Here is a 16,311-nt window from a genome sequence, read left to right as displayed (position 1 = left end):
TTATAAGATGACAATCAATCTCTATATGTTTTGTTCGTTCGTGAAACACTGGGTTTTCAGCAATAGCTATTGCTGATTTACTGTCAGAATATAACACAGCAGGCCCCTCCATTTTTACTTCCAATGTTTCAAGAAGATAGATCAACCATTAGATCTCACAGGCAGCAAGAGCCATGGCCCTGTATTCTGCTTCTGAAGATGATCTGGATATTGTTCCTTGTTTCTTGGATTTCTAGGAGATTAAAGCCTCTCCTAGGAACATACAAAAACGTGTTACTGATCTTCTAGTATCAATGCAGGCAGCCCAGTCTGAGTATGCAAATCCTCTTAACTTGAGACTTGAGTCTGCTGGAAAGAATAAGCCTTGGCCTGGGGAGTTTTTCACATATCTCAAAATTCTGTGAGCTGCTTGGAGATGATCAGTAGTAGGCTTGTCTAGGAATTGGGATAGTTGTTGAACTTCAAAGCATATATCTAGTCTTGTTATGGTCAGGTATAATAACTTGCCAATCAACCTTCTATACTGAGAGTTATCTTCTAATGGTGCCCCACTGTCTTGGCTCAACTTTGCTATTTGTATCATAGGAGTTCTCACAGGTTTACTACTCAGAAAACCTGTGTCTTTAAGAAGGTCCAGGGCATACTTTCTTTGATTAACAGCAATTCCTTTTTGAGTTCTAGCAACTTCAAGCACAAGGAAGAGCCTCAGATTGCCTAGATCCTTGATCTGAAAAGTATAATGGAGATGGTCTTTGATTTGTTAAATTTGATCTTTGTCACTGCTTGCCAATATGACATCATCAACATATACCAATAATGCAACAAAAATATATACTTCCTTATGGAGATCACCATGGAGGAATACATTGTTTACATCCAATTGGTGTAATTGCCAACCCTTTGCAGCTGCCACAGCAATTAGAGTTCTTATGGATGTAATCTTAGCTACTGGACTACAGGTGTCAACATAGTCCATTCCACATGTTTGAGTGTATCGTTTTGCTACCAACCTGGCCTTACACCTTTCCATAGTCCCATCTGACTTATGCTTGACCTTGTACACCCATCTACAGCCTATTGCTTGTTTGGAGGGTGGAAGGGTTGTTAGTTCCCAGGTTTTGTTGGCTTGGAGGGCATCTATTTCAGCGTGCATAGCTAATTTCCAGCAGTCCTGTAGAATGGCTTCATTGTAGGATTTTGGTTCTGTTATGGTCAATATATTTAGAGCAAAGGCTTTGAAATTGGGTGAGAGTTTGTCATAGGACAGAACAACAAACAAGATATGAGGAGATGTTATTTTGTTAGGCAGTTGATAGTCATATAGTCCAGGAGATATGCTGGTCTGATCACATGCCTAGTGGATCTCCTTACTTGTTGTTGCTGTGAGTGCATTTGATTGTCAGTAATAAAGGGTTCATTCTGGGCTGGCAATATGGCAATGGAGTTATGATCTGAGGGTTCATTTTGGGCTGGCAGTATGGCAATGGAGTTATTATCTGAGGGTTCATTTTGGGCTTGCAGTATGGAAATGGAGCTATTATCTGAGGGGGTACTGAGCTGTGGATATTCAGTTGGATTAGGTGGAGTGGGATTAGCCCTTGAAATCATGTGTGCCAAGGGTTCATCAGCTAAATGTACATTAGTAGGTAAGATCAGAGATGATGTGGGTACCTGAGTATCTGATTTGTGCTGCAAGGCATAAGGGAAGATCCTCTCATAAAACACCACATCTCTGGAGACAAACACCTCTCTAGTCTGCAAATCATACAGCTTGTATCCTATTGTTCCATTAGGATATCCTAGAAAATAACTGCCTCTAACTACCTAACAGCTGTTGACTATCCTTGACCAGTAGTAGGCTTGTCCTCTAATAGGGGTTAGTGGTGGGATTAATTAATTTGGTAATGGCATCTATCTCACCAAAGCAGCTGGGGGATTAACTTGGTATATATATATATATATATATATATATATATATATATATATATATATATATATATATTTATTTGCAGCAAAAAGCATGTTGAATCATCCCCACAATTAAGCAAATCGATCTTTAATTTGTTCAATCTATGTTTTGGCATAGTTACGTTATGGTTGGTGCTATTGTTGATTTTATAGTTGGAAAGCTGAAGGAACAAGCTTTCCAAGAAGTAATATTCCAGTGGAGAATCAAAGCTGAGGTTGAAAAAATCACTGCTCGGCTAGCCAACATGAAAGGCTACGTTGAGGATTCAGGTAAGGGGAAACAAGACACCAAGGTAACATAGAGCTGGGTGACACAACTGTGGGATATCACACTTGAAATTGAGGACTTGGTGGAGGAGTTGATGTTGGATTCCAAGCTTCTGGAACTCAATACTCCTCCCTGCAATTTTTGTCAAGTCAACTCCCTCTTTGCCAACGGGTAGAGCTATGCCAAGAGGGTGAAGATACGGTTTTGCATCCATCAGCAGTTAAAAGCCATTGATGAGAAGCTACTTGCTCTAGAAACAGACAAATCAAAGTACGCTTTAAAACTGAACACAAATCACAGAAGAAATGAGTTACTGATGGGTAGTGGGAGTGGATATATGGAGGGGATAGAAAGTGCCTATTTTTAGATTTTTTGTGGCCCTATTCGGGTAAATAAATGGTAAGAATAAGAAGAAGAACAATTATAATAATAATAGTGTGTGGAAACTCGCAATGCAAAAGGATTTAAAAAATAAGGAGATATCCAAAGCTGAAGCAACATGCATGTTTCAAAACTTAGACCTCCAAGTTAAAATATAACAAACACATGTTCCTGCCATTTATTCAGGAAACCTTTTAAATTTAATTGAAAACTTTTAATTTTATTTCTAAACAAACTAGGTAAATATGAAATATTGGACCTCTAAAATTTGGTGCCCCTCTAAAATTTGGGACCATGTGGGGTAGCCAGCTTGCACAGCCCAAAATCCGGCCCTGCCGGATAGAAGTATTGGGGATCGACATGGAAGTCCCCCGGATAGCAAAACTGATTGAAAAGTGTAGTGGTCAAGTGAAGTTGATCACGATTTGGGGAGCTGGAGGTTGTGGGAAAACTACTTTGGCGAAGCAATTTCATGAAAGAGAGATGAAGGATCGAACCATTGATTATTGTTGGTGGGTTGATGTGAACCACTCCTCAGATATTGAATTTGTTCCGATGACAACAATCAATGGGTTGTACATAAGTGTTGGAACAGAGATGCCGTCTAAACGGGAGAAAGCAGATGGAAATTCTCTCCACCAACACATTTGCAACTACTTGCATTGAAGGGGAAGAGGTATGTTGTAATTTTTGATGATGTTTGGGATCATACTCTCTTGGCTAAAATAAAACTTCCAGGCGATGGTGCATCTTCAATTATCGTCACTAGCCGTTATAAAAGTATAGCCAATGGGTCTTTTCTTGAGGCTTCACCTCATTATGTTGAGGTGAAGCCATTAGTATTTGATTTGGCATGTAGCCTTTTCTGCAAATTGGCTTTTTATTCCAGCAGCTGGCCTAATGGGCAGTGGGCATGAAGAACCCAGAAAAGCATTGGATAAGAAATGTTAAGGATATTTGTGACTGACATCTTTTGTATATGTTTAGTTCTAGTTGCATTCCTGTTATGTAGCCGTGTTAGAGTGGTTGTTACAACAACCTGCTAACTACCTGCTATCTTCTCTCCCTTGTATGCTATTTAAAGCTAATTGTTTGCATCAATAATATCAGTTAAGTTCATAATCTATTATGGTATCAAGAGCCTAATTTCTCCTACGAAGTTTTTTTTCTCCTTCCCCTTCCAAATGCCTTCCGCTACTACAACCACAAATACAATAATCCAATTAAATGCCCCAACGCACTTCCCAATTAAACTCACGACCGTGAATTTCCCAGTGTGGTGACGCCAAATTTATGCCACACTTGTTGGGTTTAATCTCTTTGGCTATGTTGATGGTACAACCAAGGAACCAACTAAATTCGTTGATCCCGCTCAAACTTCTGTCAACCCAGACCATTTAGCTTTGGTATCGTCAAGACCAAGTTATTGTCAGTGCTCCCATTTAGCTTGGTATCGTCAAGACCAAGTTATTGTCAGTGCTCTACTTGGGAGCTATACTAACACCATACAACCCCTTATCTCCTCGACTACGACAGCCCATGATGCGTGGCAACGTCTTGTTGCTAGTTACGCTAGTGCCTCACGAGAACGTATCATATCCCTCAAGGCCAAGCTCACGAGGAATCCGCGAGGGTCTCGGTCCGTCACCTCTTATCTCAATGACATGCGAGCCATAGCTGATGATTTAGCGTTGGCTCGGTGTCCCGTATCTAACGAAGATCTAACCGTCTTTGTATTGGCTATTGGCATTCGTGAGAAGCCTCTTTCTTTTGGCGAGTTGGCAGATGTGCTGATTGACCATGAACGCGAATTGAAAGACGCAGATGCTCAGGTTTACCTGTTGCAATTCTTGTAATGGCTCGGTTGATGTCCACAAGAGGTGATGCTCCATCAAAATGGAGGAATGCTCTCAAAAGCCTTGACTACTACTCACAAGAATTTGAATCTGAAGCAGGTGGCAGTCTAGCATCTCTCAATAGAGCCTTGTTGAGTTATTATGAACTGCCGACTTACCTCAAGTCATGTTTCTTATATTGTGAAATGTTCCCCAAAACATATGGCATTTTTGCCCAAAGGTTGATACGCATGTGCATTGCGGAGGGGTTTATTATCAAGGATGACCCCCATAGTGGCAGTGACAGAACACTAGAGCACATAGCAAGGGATTACTTCCTTCAGCTCAAAAATAGAAGTTTGCTTCAGATCATTCCCGATGAGTACAATGGTAAAGAGTGGGGAAGAATCGAAATGCACGACCTTTACCGTGTTGTGGCGTGTGAGGCGATTAGAAGGGAAATGTTTGCTGAAATCATCAAATTGGAGCAAAGTAGCTGCAGGAAACTTGAGTGGAAGCAAAGGTTTAGTTTGATCATCCTGGATGAGGAGCAAAAGGTTCAGCTTGACAATTGCTACGAAAATATGAAGAAGCTACATACACTCATCATCAACCACTGTGAAAGGATTATTGCTGTGAATTCATTCCCTCAGATGCTCCAAAACATGAAGTTACTCAGAGTTTTTGTGTTGGAATGGTTACCTGATGGTATGGTGGAACTGCCCAATGAGGTTGGGGATCTAATTCATCTTAGCTACTTAAGTCTGTCTGGTCATAACGTGACACATCTTCCTGATTCATTGGGAAGATTGCACAATCTACAGACATTGGATTTAAAATCCACTTTGATAAATAGTTTGCCTAAATGCGTGTCAGAGCTTATGCAGCTAAGACATCTCTTTGGAGGTGATGAATTACAGGTGTCAGATATTGTATTCACATTTTCTCAGCTTCAAACATTATCTGGCATACTAATTAATACCATCCAAGCAAGAGATTAGTAAACATCCCACAACTCACTAAGTTGAATATTTTTTTCAAGGAAGGAGATGAATGCTAAAGAGCAATTTGTGATTCCATCAAACAAATAAGAAATCTTCATTCTCTATTTATTAGATCCATAAGTGATGAATTACCAGAATTTATAAATTTCTCGATATCACCTTCTCTCAAGAAGCTCAAACTCTTTGGATTTGGGAAATTGGTAAATTTTATTAGCACTCCTAACTATCTTCGCGTAATTGATATATTTATGTGTGATGTAAATGAGGTTTTCTTCAATAGTTTGGAAAAACTGTCAAGCTTGTTGAAACTCTACATTTACAGTTATAGTGGAGACCAGTTATTGTGCAGTGAAGGGAGCTTTCCAAAACTCATGATGCTAACGATAGTGTGCAGGAAGCTTACCAAGTGGGAAATGTTGGAAAAAAAAATAGCATAAATTGGCATAAAATGACATTTTAAGTGGGTATTTTGTGGTACAATTATCAGTGGGATCCACAAATCTGGTAAAGGCTCTTTCTTACGCGTAGGGGGTGCAAATCAAATCCCTGTTCTAAGAGCTTTGATCTTGTTCATCCTTAAGTTTGCTCCTAGCACTTGTGGAAGGTAGCAAATAAGGTTTTAAGGAAAAGAACAATTCGTTGAACTCGTGCTAACCTCTAACCAAATCATCAACCTTTTCCTTCCCATTTATTTGCCTTTCTATATAATAATAAAATTCGTACGTATTCTTCCAATTTTATTAACAATATTTCCATAAATACATACTCTCTCCCAGGATATTATAATTGAAAATTAGTCATCTCATAATCTATATTTAACTATCGAGTCTCATTTGTGTGTGTGTGTGTGTGTTTTTTTTTTTTTCATCCAAGGTCTCCTCTAAGTACTTCTCCAATATGGCCAAATCATGTACTTGCCAATTCATTTTAATCTTATAATTAAACCTAATTAAATTTCAAATAGTTCAACATTGTACCCAAGTCTATTCATTACCAATTTTCTAACATAATGGATAAGTCACCAAAAAAGTAATTTAATATAATCAAAGCAATATTATTTTAACTTTGTTAAAATTTAAAAATAATAAAAGAGGCTCACTGCTGGAAATTATAGAATTTACGACCAACTGAAAGTGATCTTATATCAAGTCGAAAGCAAAAAGTGGTCGGAAATAGCAATAAAGATTTTTCCGGATAACAAAAATGGTCGAAACAAAGCTTTCGACTTGATTTAAGATCACTTTTAGGTTGTCGAAAATTCCATAATCTCAAGGAGTGGCTGACAAAATTATCATATTTAACCGAATTTAGTGTTCTAATTTATTTTTATCTTTTATTTCATCATAGTCTTTAAAGTATAAGGATCAAATAATTAATCAAATTTTAAATAAAGAGACCATATTAAACATAATGTTACAGTGTATGTACTTTAATTTGTGTATGTAAGGGCTAAGGATGAAATTTGAATATTTTTTTTCATCATAAAACAAACTTCATACAAAGCACATTTTCGAAAGACTGTGAACTCTATGTAAATTAAAAGTTTAAACTTTTGCTTTTACACTAAACAGAACAGATACACTGTTGGATGTACCAAGATGTTCGTAATCTTTATATATATATATATATATATATATATATATATATATATAAGGCTGAGTTCAAATGAGGACAACAATATATAGAGGACTGTGAGGACAAATAATGGGCACACAACAAATTAATACCAGGCACGCAACTTAATACATAATGGCACACAAGAATAAATGTAAACATCAGGTTTCGAACCCAGGCTCTATAAATTAACAAATATAGCACGCGACATACAAACTGTGGCACACGACTACATTCGGCCATGCACACGACATACCGGCTAATGGCACACACTACCTCCGTCCTCACAGTCCTCTATAATATACTTGTCCTCATTTGAATACACATCTATATACATACATATATATATATATATATATATATATATATATATATATATATATATATATATATATATGTATATATATATATATATATATATGCAAGTTTAGGTGTGGACGCGCCTTCCCATGCGGATAGTGCGGTTGCACCAATTGATAAACGATTATACACCATCAACGTCAGGAAATACACCACAAAATACACACACAAATTAGGTATACATCACCAACAACACACCATTAGGTATAATTAAAAGCACCACAGAGTGTTCGAAAATACACCTTTAGGGGTAGGAAGGTATATAGTGCATTTTTTGTTGTATTTTTACACTTCATTGTGGTGTGTTTTCCTTACACTGTTAGTGTCTTTCGTTAAGACTGTTGGTGTATTCTGAAAACGGTCGCACGGGAGGGTGCAGCCGCATTTGAGCACTGTTATATACATATATATTTTGATTGTGCCGCTTTGGTATTCCCCTCCAAGTAATCACAGATAATGGTCTTTAGTTCGAGGCAAGAGAGTTTTCAAAATTCCTAGCAGGATGGGGTAATAAGCATAGACGAGTGGCAGTCACTTATCCTCAGGCAAACGGACAGGTGGAAATCCTCAGGCAAACGGACATGTGGAAAACGCAAATAGATCCATCCTCGATGGTCTCAAGAAGGAACTAGATGTAGCTGGGGGAACCTGGGTGGAAGAACTCGACGGCATCCTCTAGGCCTATCGCACGACACCGAGAAGGGCCACTTGTGATACTCCATTTTTACTCGCTTATGGATTTGAAGCTCGGGCTCCAGTAGAGGTAATCGTACCTAGTAGGAGAATGGAGGAGTACGAGTCAGAGCAGAATGAACTCCAGCAAAAGATAGATCTGAGTGGAAGTCACTTATCCTCAGGCAAACGGACAGGTGGAAATCCTCAGGCAAACGGACAGGTGGAAAACGCAAATAGAGCCATCCTCGATGGTCTCAAGAAGGAACTAGATGTAGCTAGGGGAACCTAGGTGGAAGAACTCGACGGCATCCTCTAGGCCTATCGCACGACACCGAGAAGGGCCACTGGCGAGACTCCATTTTCACTTGCTTATGGATTTGAAGCTTGGGCTCCAGTAGAGGTAATCGTACCTAGTAGGAGAATGGAGGAGTACGAGTCAGAGCCGAATGAACTCCAGCAAAAGGTAGATCTGAATTTCTTAGATGAAAAGAGAGAAGCAGCATTTTGCAAGATGGAAAACTATAGTCGACAGCTAAAATCCTACCATGACGCGAAGGTCCGACCTCTATATTTCCAAGTCAGCGACTTCGTATTGCGAAGGTGGGAAGCTAGACAACCCTTGGAAGGAGGAAAATTCACAAAGAAATGGGAAGGGCCCTACGTCGTGGAGGATATCGTTCACCCAGGAACCTACAAGTTAAAAACAACAGGAGGAATGATGATCGATCAGGTATGAAACTCTGAACATTTGATTAGATATTATCATTAGTATTCTGTAGTTGTGGTCCACCGGACTAGTACTTAGTTATCATGGTCCGCCCATGTTATCTACTAAAGCAAGTTGGTTATCACCGTCTATAAAGGGTGTTAAAAAAAAAATGGGCGAGGCCGAGGACCGCCTCGGCCACAATCGGCCGAGGCACGCGACTCGGCCAGAATAGAAGCCTGTCTCGGCCTAAAAAAAAATGCAAAAAATCAAAGGTGGAAGGAAGAAGTGCTAAGTAACGAATCTATCTCGAATTTATTCCAAAGTGTGTGAAAGTAATTGTTGACAATAGTATTTCAAGCATAAAGTCAAGCATAACGAAATAAAAGGATAATTGACACATTATTCCAAGCAAGCTAGCTAAAGAGAGGGACTATTCCTTGTCTGTAAGATCCTCGATCACAATTTGCTCAAGAGGAACAAGGGGAATGCCGCTGAGGTCGACACCAAGGAACTCGTCCAGAGGGGTACACTCACGAGTAGCATCCTTCACAACAGTAAGGCCTTCAGCATCATTCTTGGCATCATGATCAAGATTCTCTTCTATCACAGGCAAGCCAAGGACCACTAGATCGAAATCTCGAATATTTTCGCGCATCACTGGGAATATTTGTTGTTGCTTTGCATTCATCCCAACCTCAAAAGCAACTTGAGCCTCGGTTTCGACCGCTTCCCGGCCAGCTTCAGTCTTGAAGAATTCACGGACAGCTTCAGGGTTGCTCATATAGCTCATCACATCCTCCTTATAATTGGTGGACCGCTTATAAATCTCTCCCGCCTCGCGAAGGGCAGTGGCATGGGCAGCGCGAGTCTTCTCATGATCCTCCTGCTCCTTCTTCAACGCTTCATGCTCCTTCCTCAAGGCAACTGTAAGTACTTCATGTTCCTTCCTTAGTATCCCGAGCTCGCCTTCCATAATGCTTAGAGTAACTTCCTGGGCCAGCAGCAGGTCCTTAAGGCTTTTATTGTCCGCGCCAAGGCTCTTAACATCCTCGACGAGTGCGTCCGTCACTCGCATGCGTTGGGCTTGAATGACTTGTCTCTCTAGAGTAACCTAGAGTGGGATGAGACTAAGCTCAAAAATATGTCGAAGATACCGCTCTTGTAGTAAATTCACATGGCAGCAAGATAATCAACGTCCGCAGGAGGCGCAATGCAAGCGGCATACTCAGCTGCATTCAGACTACTCTTTATTATGGACGCTCCTGGAGGCACATCCGCTCCTTGCCGGATCAGATTGGTCCGGATGCGTGAACTATGGTCCACGGAGGCTTCTCCCAGCTCGGGGGGCTGGAAGGACGGGGCGACGACCTTAGGCGGGGTAGGAGTGACGGCCTTAGACAGGGTAGGAGTCGTAGTCAGAGGGGGCGGCATCCTCACCTCCTCAACAGTCATAGCATGACTCTTCTTCCCCTTCCCACGAGAATTTTGAGTCGTACTTTTCTCTGTCTTGTCAGCCGTACTATTCTCTGTCTTACTCTTCTTGGATGGAGGCTGTTGTGACCGCGACATCTACCGGTCGATTCTCGAAGTCATGACACCTGCAGCAAAGGGAAACAAGTTAGAGTTAGTAATCGACATGTATAGCAGGGAGGAGACAGAAGGGTACCCGTAGGTGCAAGAGCAGTCGGTTTAGCCCTCACAAAACCCAAACTTGCAAGCTTGCACTCGCTGGTGTAATCGACAATTTTTAAGGAACCGTCCCTCATCAGCTCATTTACAGCACAGCTAACAGACAGACTCCTATCCATGGAGGGTGGAAAACGTAGCTGGGATCCCCACTTAACCTTGAGGGGCGGAGAACCAACGATAGAAACAAAAAAGAACTTGGGCTTCCAGTCCTTATTGTAAGAAGAACGGTCATCAAAAAGTTTCTGGTGCGGCCTACAAGAAACGATAACGAATCCCTTGGCCTCTCCATATGCCCTACCAACTACGAACATGGCTTGGAAAAGACTCAGCGTGGGTTCTATTTTTTTTCTCCTGACCACTGTTGCTAAAATCGCGCTTAGGCGCAAGGCGCTCAGCCTCCTATGCTGCCTAGGCGCCCTCCTAGGCGTTCTAGGCGCCCGCCTTGGCGTTCTAGGCGCCCGCCTAGGCTCTCTAGGCGCCCTGGGCGGTCCTCAGGTGCTGTTAGGAACATGTGTATTAGGATTTTGATGATACCAATGTAACCTAGAAGTAGACCCCTAACTTTTTGTCATTTATTTTCGTTACCTTCGTCTTAAACGAAAGGTACCTTAACTCAACATGTAATTCGTGTTAAGCTAGGCAAACATATGAAACCGAGTTAAAAGCAATTTTTAGTTAGGTCTCTCTCAACGAAAGAAGAATAGTTCGATGAAGCAAAGTCTCGTCTCTTGTAAAAGACGAAAGATGATCTTCTTCAAACAGAAAGCTAAAGAAGAAAGAAGCCCTCTGTCCAAGAGACCTTTGTGGCTGTCAAAACAACATGTCTTCTCTCAACTCAAGAAGAATGTTGTCAACCTGTCTCATCTGAAGATCATCCTAGGAAGAAAAATCTCTTAGGAATGAGAGCACACTTATCAAGATGCATTAAATACCAAAGTACTAATTTTGTGTGCTAGAAGACAAAATAAGCAAAAGTGCTTGTCTCCAACGGCTATGAAGTACAGTCGCATTAAATTAAGCAATAAATGCACAAGGCTCTCTGGTTATTAACCAATGGATAATAGGTTTGAAATGCCATCTCCCTCCAACGGATGGATTTCTTCTCACCTATAAATACCCATCTTCTTCACATTAGAAGGTGCTGGTTTTCTGAACGATTAATCTCTCACTCTCAAAAGCGCATTGTATTAAAGAACACTCTCAAAGCTTTTGAAATCCAGTGATTCAAGGTGTGAATCTTTGTAGAAGCAAATCTGATATCTTTCACAACCTTGAAGAAGTCTTGCAACTTTGTACTTGCTGATCATCCATCCAGCCACCAGCCAGTCAAGACTTCACCGTGTTGGAGAAAACTCAAAGATCAATCTTATCCAACCCTCAACTCTGAAGAAGAAGTTGATAGAGGCGAAGTAAACTCTAGGAGTTGAAAAACCTTCAAGTAGCTTTCCGGCTTAGTGATCAAGGAAGCTATCTTGGTGTAATTTGTACTAGGAGTGATAATGCAAACCTTTCACGAGTTGTGAAAGAAGAGTGGAGTAGGCATAGTTGGCCAAACCACTATAAAAATCTCTTGTCCTTGTCTCTTTACTTTTCAGCGTTTACTTTCGTGCATTACATTTCATTCGCCCTAACCGAAAGTTCTCCATAAGATCAAATAGTGCAAAGAAACCTAAAATTTACATTACATATCCGCTGCGTAATACCCCCGAAAGGAATTGTTTTCGCGAAAAATGAATTGAGTCTATTCACCCCCCTCTAGACTCTGCTTTCGACCCTACCGGGACCAACAAGTGGTATCAGAGCAGTTACCTTGAACGGTAAAAACTTTGCCTTTACTGCCTGGTAGATCCCTTTTCTTTAAAAAGTTTAAAATATGTTTTTTCTCACCCTTTGCACTCATTTTCTAAAAGAAAACTGGAAAAGGATCATGGTAACCGATTTAGGCCTCTTGCCTTTAACCTATCAAAATTTGATGATTGGATAGTAAGGATGCAGGCACATCTCTCGGCGATCCATGATGAAATGTGGGACGTCATATGCACAGGACCCATCACAGTGATAATGGTGAATACCAATGCTGATGCAGAACTAATGATACCGAAACCAAAGTCTCAGCTCAACTCGGATGAGAAAACAAGAGCTAACCTGGATAATGTAGCACAAGACATTCTTTACAAATCATTGGACGACTCTCTCTTCCCAAGAGTTCGCAAATGCAAAACAGCCATGGAGATATGGAACGTTCTTATGAACTTGGGAGAAGGAGATGAGCAAGAAAAGGACAACAAACTCACTGTTGCCATGAAGAAGTTTGAAGACTTCAAGATGATGCCCAATGAAGTTATCACCGACATGGAGCTTAGATTCACAAAGATTCTGGGTAACCTGTCAGATCTCGGAAAAGAGCTCACTGAAAAGGAAAATAATTTGAAGATTCTTCGAGGTCTCCCGAAATCATGGGACATGAAAGTCACCGCAATGAGAGATCATCGCGACATGAAAACCACAAGCACAAGCAAAATCTTCAGTGATCTGAAGGCCTATGTGTTCGAGCACGAACCGAAAGAGTCAGAAGAACCCGAGATCAGAAACATGGCTTTGGTGGCCAACCAACAACCCTCGACATCAAATAGGTGCAGAAAAACAACTTTCAAGACTTTCAAAGATCATCAAGCCGAAGGCAACATGAAAGATCTCCACTTCCACCAAGACAAGAAAATGTGGATTCACAAATGTGGTGCTACAATTGTCGAAAGCCTAGACATTTCAAGGCAAATTGCCCACACCCAATGGTTAGCAAACATCCGGACTCGGGCACGACGAAAGAAACCAGCGAAAGGAATGACAAACCACATAAACGAAAGAAGGAGAAAAGAAATGGTTGTAATTGAAACAACCAAGAATAATGAATCCGAAAGCAGTTCCTCAAGCTCAAGCTCGGATGATGACAGCGCTGAAGGAGAGAAGGGACTGCTGTGCTTATTCAGCGAGGAAAACGAATCAAGCGAAATGTGTCTTATGGCACAAGATGAAGAGGTAGACTCTCAATCATCCTCTTTTCTTTCGTTAGAAACAAACTCATCACATGATCAAAACTCCAATGAATCTTTTAGTGATATATGAGGAGATTTGCGATCATAAATAGCACATACTCTGAATTAAAGGAGGAGAACTCTCGATTATTGATCAGCCACAATGAGCTAAGGCGAGTTCGAATAGAGAACATAAAGCTAGCCATTGTAAAGGATCAACTCGAAAAGCAAGTTCTATCTCTTAAAGAACAGTGTACAGAAAGAGAGAAGCGGGAGCAACATTTGCGTGAGGTTCTTGATTCATTTAATAATTCGTCCAATCTAATGGATCGAATGGTAAATGGTTCAAAGCCGCCTGAGGAAAGAACCGGAATTGGTTATGACCTCGGCTCCTCTTCACATGTCACCTTAAACCAACCCACAAATGTTTACACCCGTGAAAGTTTTACATCTACTTTTGTTCCAGGTCCCACTCAAATGTCTGAGCCGATGACCAAGGTTAACAATGGTGAAACACAACAATCGGCAAGCCAACCTAAGGAAACGGTTGTACAACGAATTGTGGAACCTAGAAATGAACATTCTTTGAAAGGAAATCCTAGGCACAAGAATGCCAAAAGGAATGGACCAATGAGAAATAGATTTAATCTAGATCAAAAGAAAGGTCAGCCTACAAGGAATAATCAATCAAGGTCAAAACCGAATGTTAATCAGAGGCAAAATCATGCACGAAAAAATCCTTCACAAGGAAATGCATATTTCAGACATGCCGAGAGGTCATTCAGAAGACCGAAGACAAGCAATGGATGGAGTGGACCAACCGAGGAAGATTGGTTTCATTATCCTGAACCCTTGTCGAAAGCGCAATTTGACAAAATACACTTGCATAAACGAACCAATTATTTCAAGCAGTTTCATAATCCACCTGCGGATTATTTTTAAAAATGATATAAGAACAAAACCTTTTCAAAAATCTTTTATGATTATCGTGTCTTTAATGGATACAAGGGACCGAGAATGAGTAGAGGTTACTCTAGGTTTGCTTGGATTCCAAAGTTGATCTCTAACCCCGAAGGACCCGCAACCCAAGGGGTACCTAAAAATGCATAATCTTTATTGCAGGAAAAACAAGTCATATGGTATGTGGACAGTGGATGCTCAAGACATATGACTGGTGACAAAACAATTTTGAGCAACCTTAAGGAAATTGATGGCCCAAAAGTGATATTTGGAGGATAAACAAGTGGAAAGACGTTTGGAACAGGAGATGTCATTAGAAATGGCATAACAATTCAAAATGTCTCATACGTAGAAGGATTGAAATTCAACTTGCTAAGCACAAGTCAATTCTGCGACAAAGGATATAACGTCGAATTCTCCAAAGAAAAATGCAATATCATCAGCACGAAAGATGGCGAAATTGTTCTCTCAGCGAAGCGAAAGAAAAATATGTACGTTATCACTTGGAATTCTTTTAATACTAACGTCTATCTTGTAGCTAAAAGCAATGCAGATCTATGCTGGGAATGGCACAACAAGCTGAGTCACCTAAACATAAAGACCATCAACAAGCTTGCAAAGAAAGATCTAGTAGAAGGTCTACCAAAAGCAATGTACATTAAAGACAAGATCTGTGAAGCATGTCAAAAGGGAAAGCAAATCAAATCATCTTTCAAGTCCAAGGAATCAGATATAAACTCTCGACCATTGAGTTTGCTACATATGGATATGTTCGGACCAGTTGACCCCGCAAGCCTCAGTGGACGAAAGTACACACTAGTAGTAGTGGATGATCACACGAAGTATACATGGGCCTTATTCCTGAAGAAGAAAAATGAAACAGAAATTGTAAGGATTAGATCAGATCAGGGGACTGAATTTGTGAACAAAGTCATCAAGGATTTCTGCGGACAAAATGGCATATTCCATCAACTTTCGGCAGCAAGAACTCCACAGCAAAATGGTGTTGCCGAAAGAAGAAACAGAACTTTGAAAGAAGCAGCACGAACAATGATCGTACATTCGGGTTTGCCTAAGCGTTTTTGGGCCGAGGCTATAAATACAGCTTGCTACACACAAAATCGATCCCTGATCAACAAAGCTCACAACCTCACTCCATATGAATTATGGAAAGGTAAGAAACCTGTCATTAGTTATTTTCATATCTTTGGTTGCAGGTGTTTTATTCTCAACAACGAGAAAACTCATCTAAGAGCATTCGACGAAAGAGCTGATGAAGGACTATTTATTGGATATTCCTTGGTTAGCAAAGCATACAGTGTTCTCAATAAAAGAAAAATGGTCATTGAAGAATCAATACATGTCAAATTTGATGAAAAATCCGAGAAATTTCCTATAGAGATAAATAACGCATCTAGTCAAAGTTCATCTCCTCAAGAGAATGTAAACATCGATGACGAAGACTCAGATCTTGATGACCATCTACCATCTTACACGAGACTTCAACCAAAGTCTACAAATTCCGAATGTAGAGCCCAAACTGTTGAAGAAACACAAGGCACAAAAACGAATGCTCAACCTACTTCAGAACCAATGATATACATCGATCTACCATACATTCCTGAGATGGAAAATCAACAGCAACAACCACCTTTTGAACCAGATCTAAGATGGCTAAGAGATCATCTTCCTGATCAAGTTATTGGAAATATTCAAGATGGAGTAAGAACAAGAGCTTCCTTACAGGAGAATATGATGGCGTGTTCACAAATGGAACTGAAATCTATAGAAGAAGCTCTAAGTGATCCAGATTGGG

At 40.4% G+C, this 16,311-nt stretch overlaps 2 protein-coding genes across 2 annotated transcripts; one reads left to right on the top strand and one right to left on the bottom strand.

The window, feature by feature from the left end:
* Positions 1-232: 232 nt before the first annotated feature.
* Positions 233-1,153, bottom strand: LOC109171044 (uncharacterized mitochondrial protein AtMg00810-like). The gene is made up of 2 exons (XM_019320178.1): positions 836-1,153; positions 233-727 (listed from the first exon to the last, which is right to left on the bottom strand). Exons 1-2 carry the CDS (start codon positions 1,151-1,153, stop codon positions 233-235), a joined length of 813 nt encoding a protein of 270 aa, XP_019175723.1.
* A 3,319-nt stretch (positions 1,154-4,472) lies between these two features.
* Positions 4,473-5,453, top strand: LOC109171043 (putative disease resistance protein At1g50180). Its single transcript, XM_019320177.1, has one exon. The coding sequence runs from the start codon at positions 4,473-4,475 to the stop codon at positions 5,451-5,453; it is 981 nt and encodes a 326-aa protein (XP_019175722.1).
* Positions 5,454-16,311: the final 10,858 nt, after the last annotated feature.

This window comes from Ipomoea nil, unplaced genomic scaffold, assembly GCF_001879475.1.
Source record: "Ipomoea nil cultivar Tokyo-kokei standard unplaced genomic scaffold, Asagao_1.1 scaffold3385, whole genome shotgun sequence".
In the NCBI taxonomy this organism is placed as follows: domain Eukaryota; kingdom Viridiplantae; phylum Streptophyta; class Magnoliopsida; order Solanales; family Convolvulaceae; genus Ipomoea; species Ipomoea nil.
This window is presented reverse-complemented; position numbering and strand designations above follow the sequence as displayed.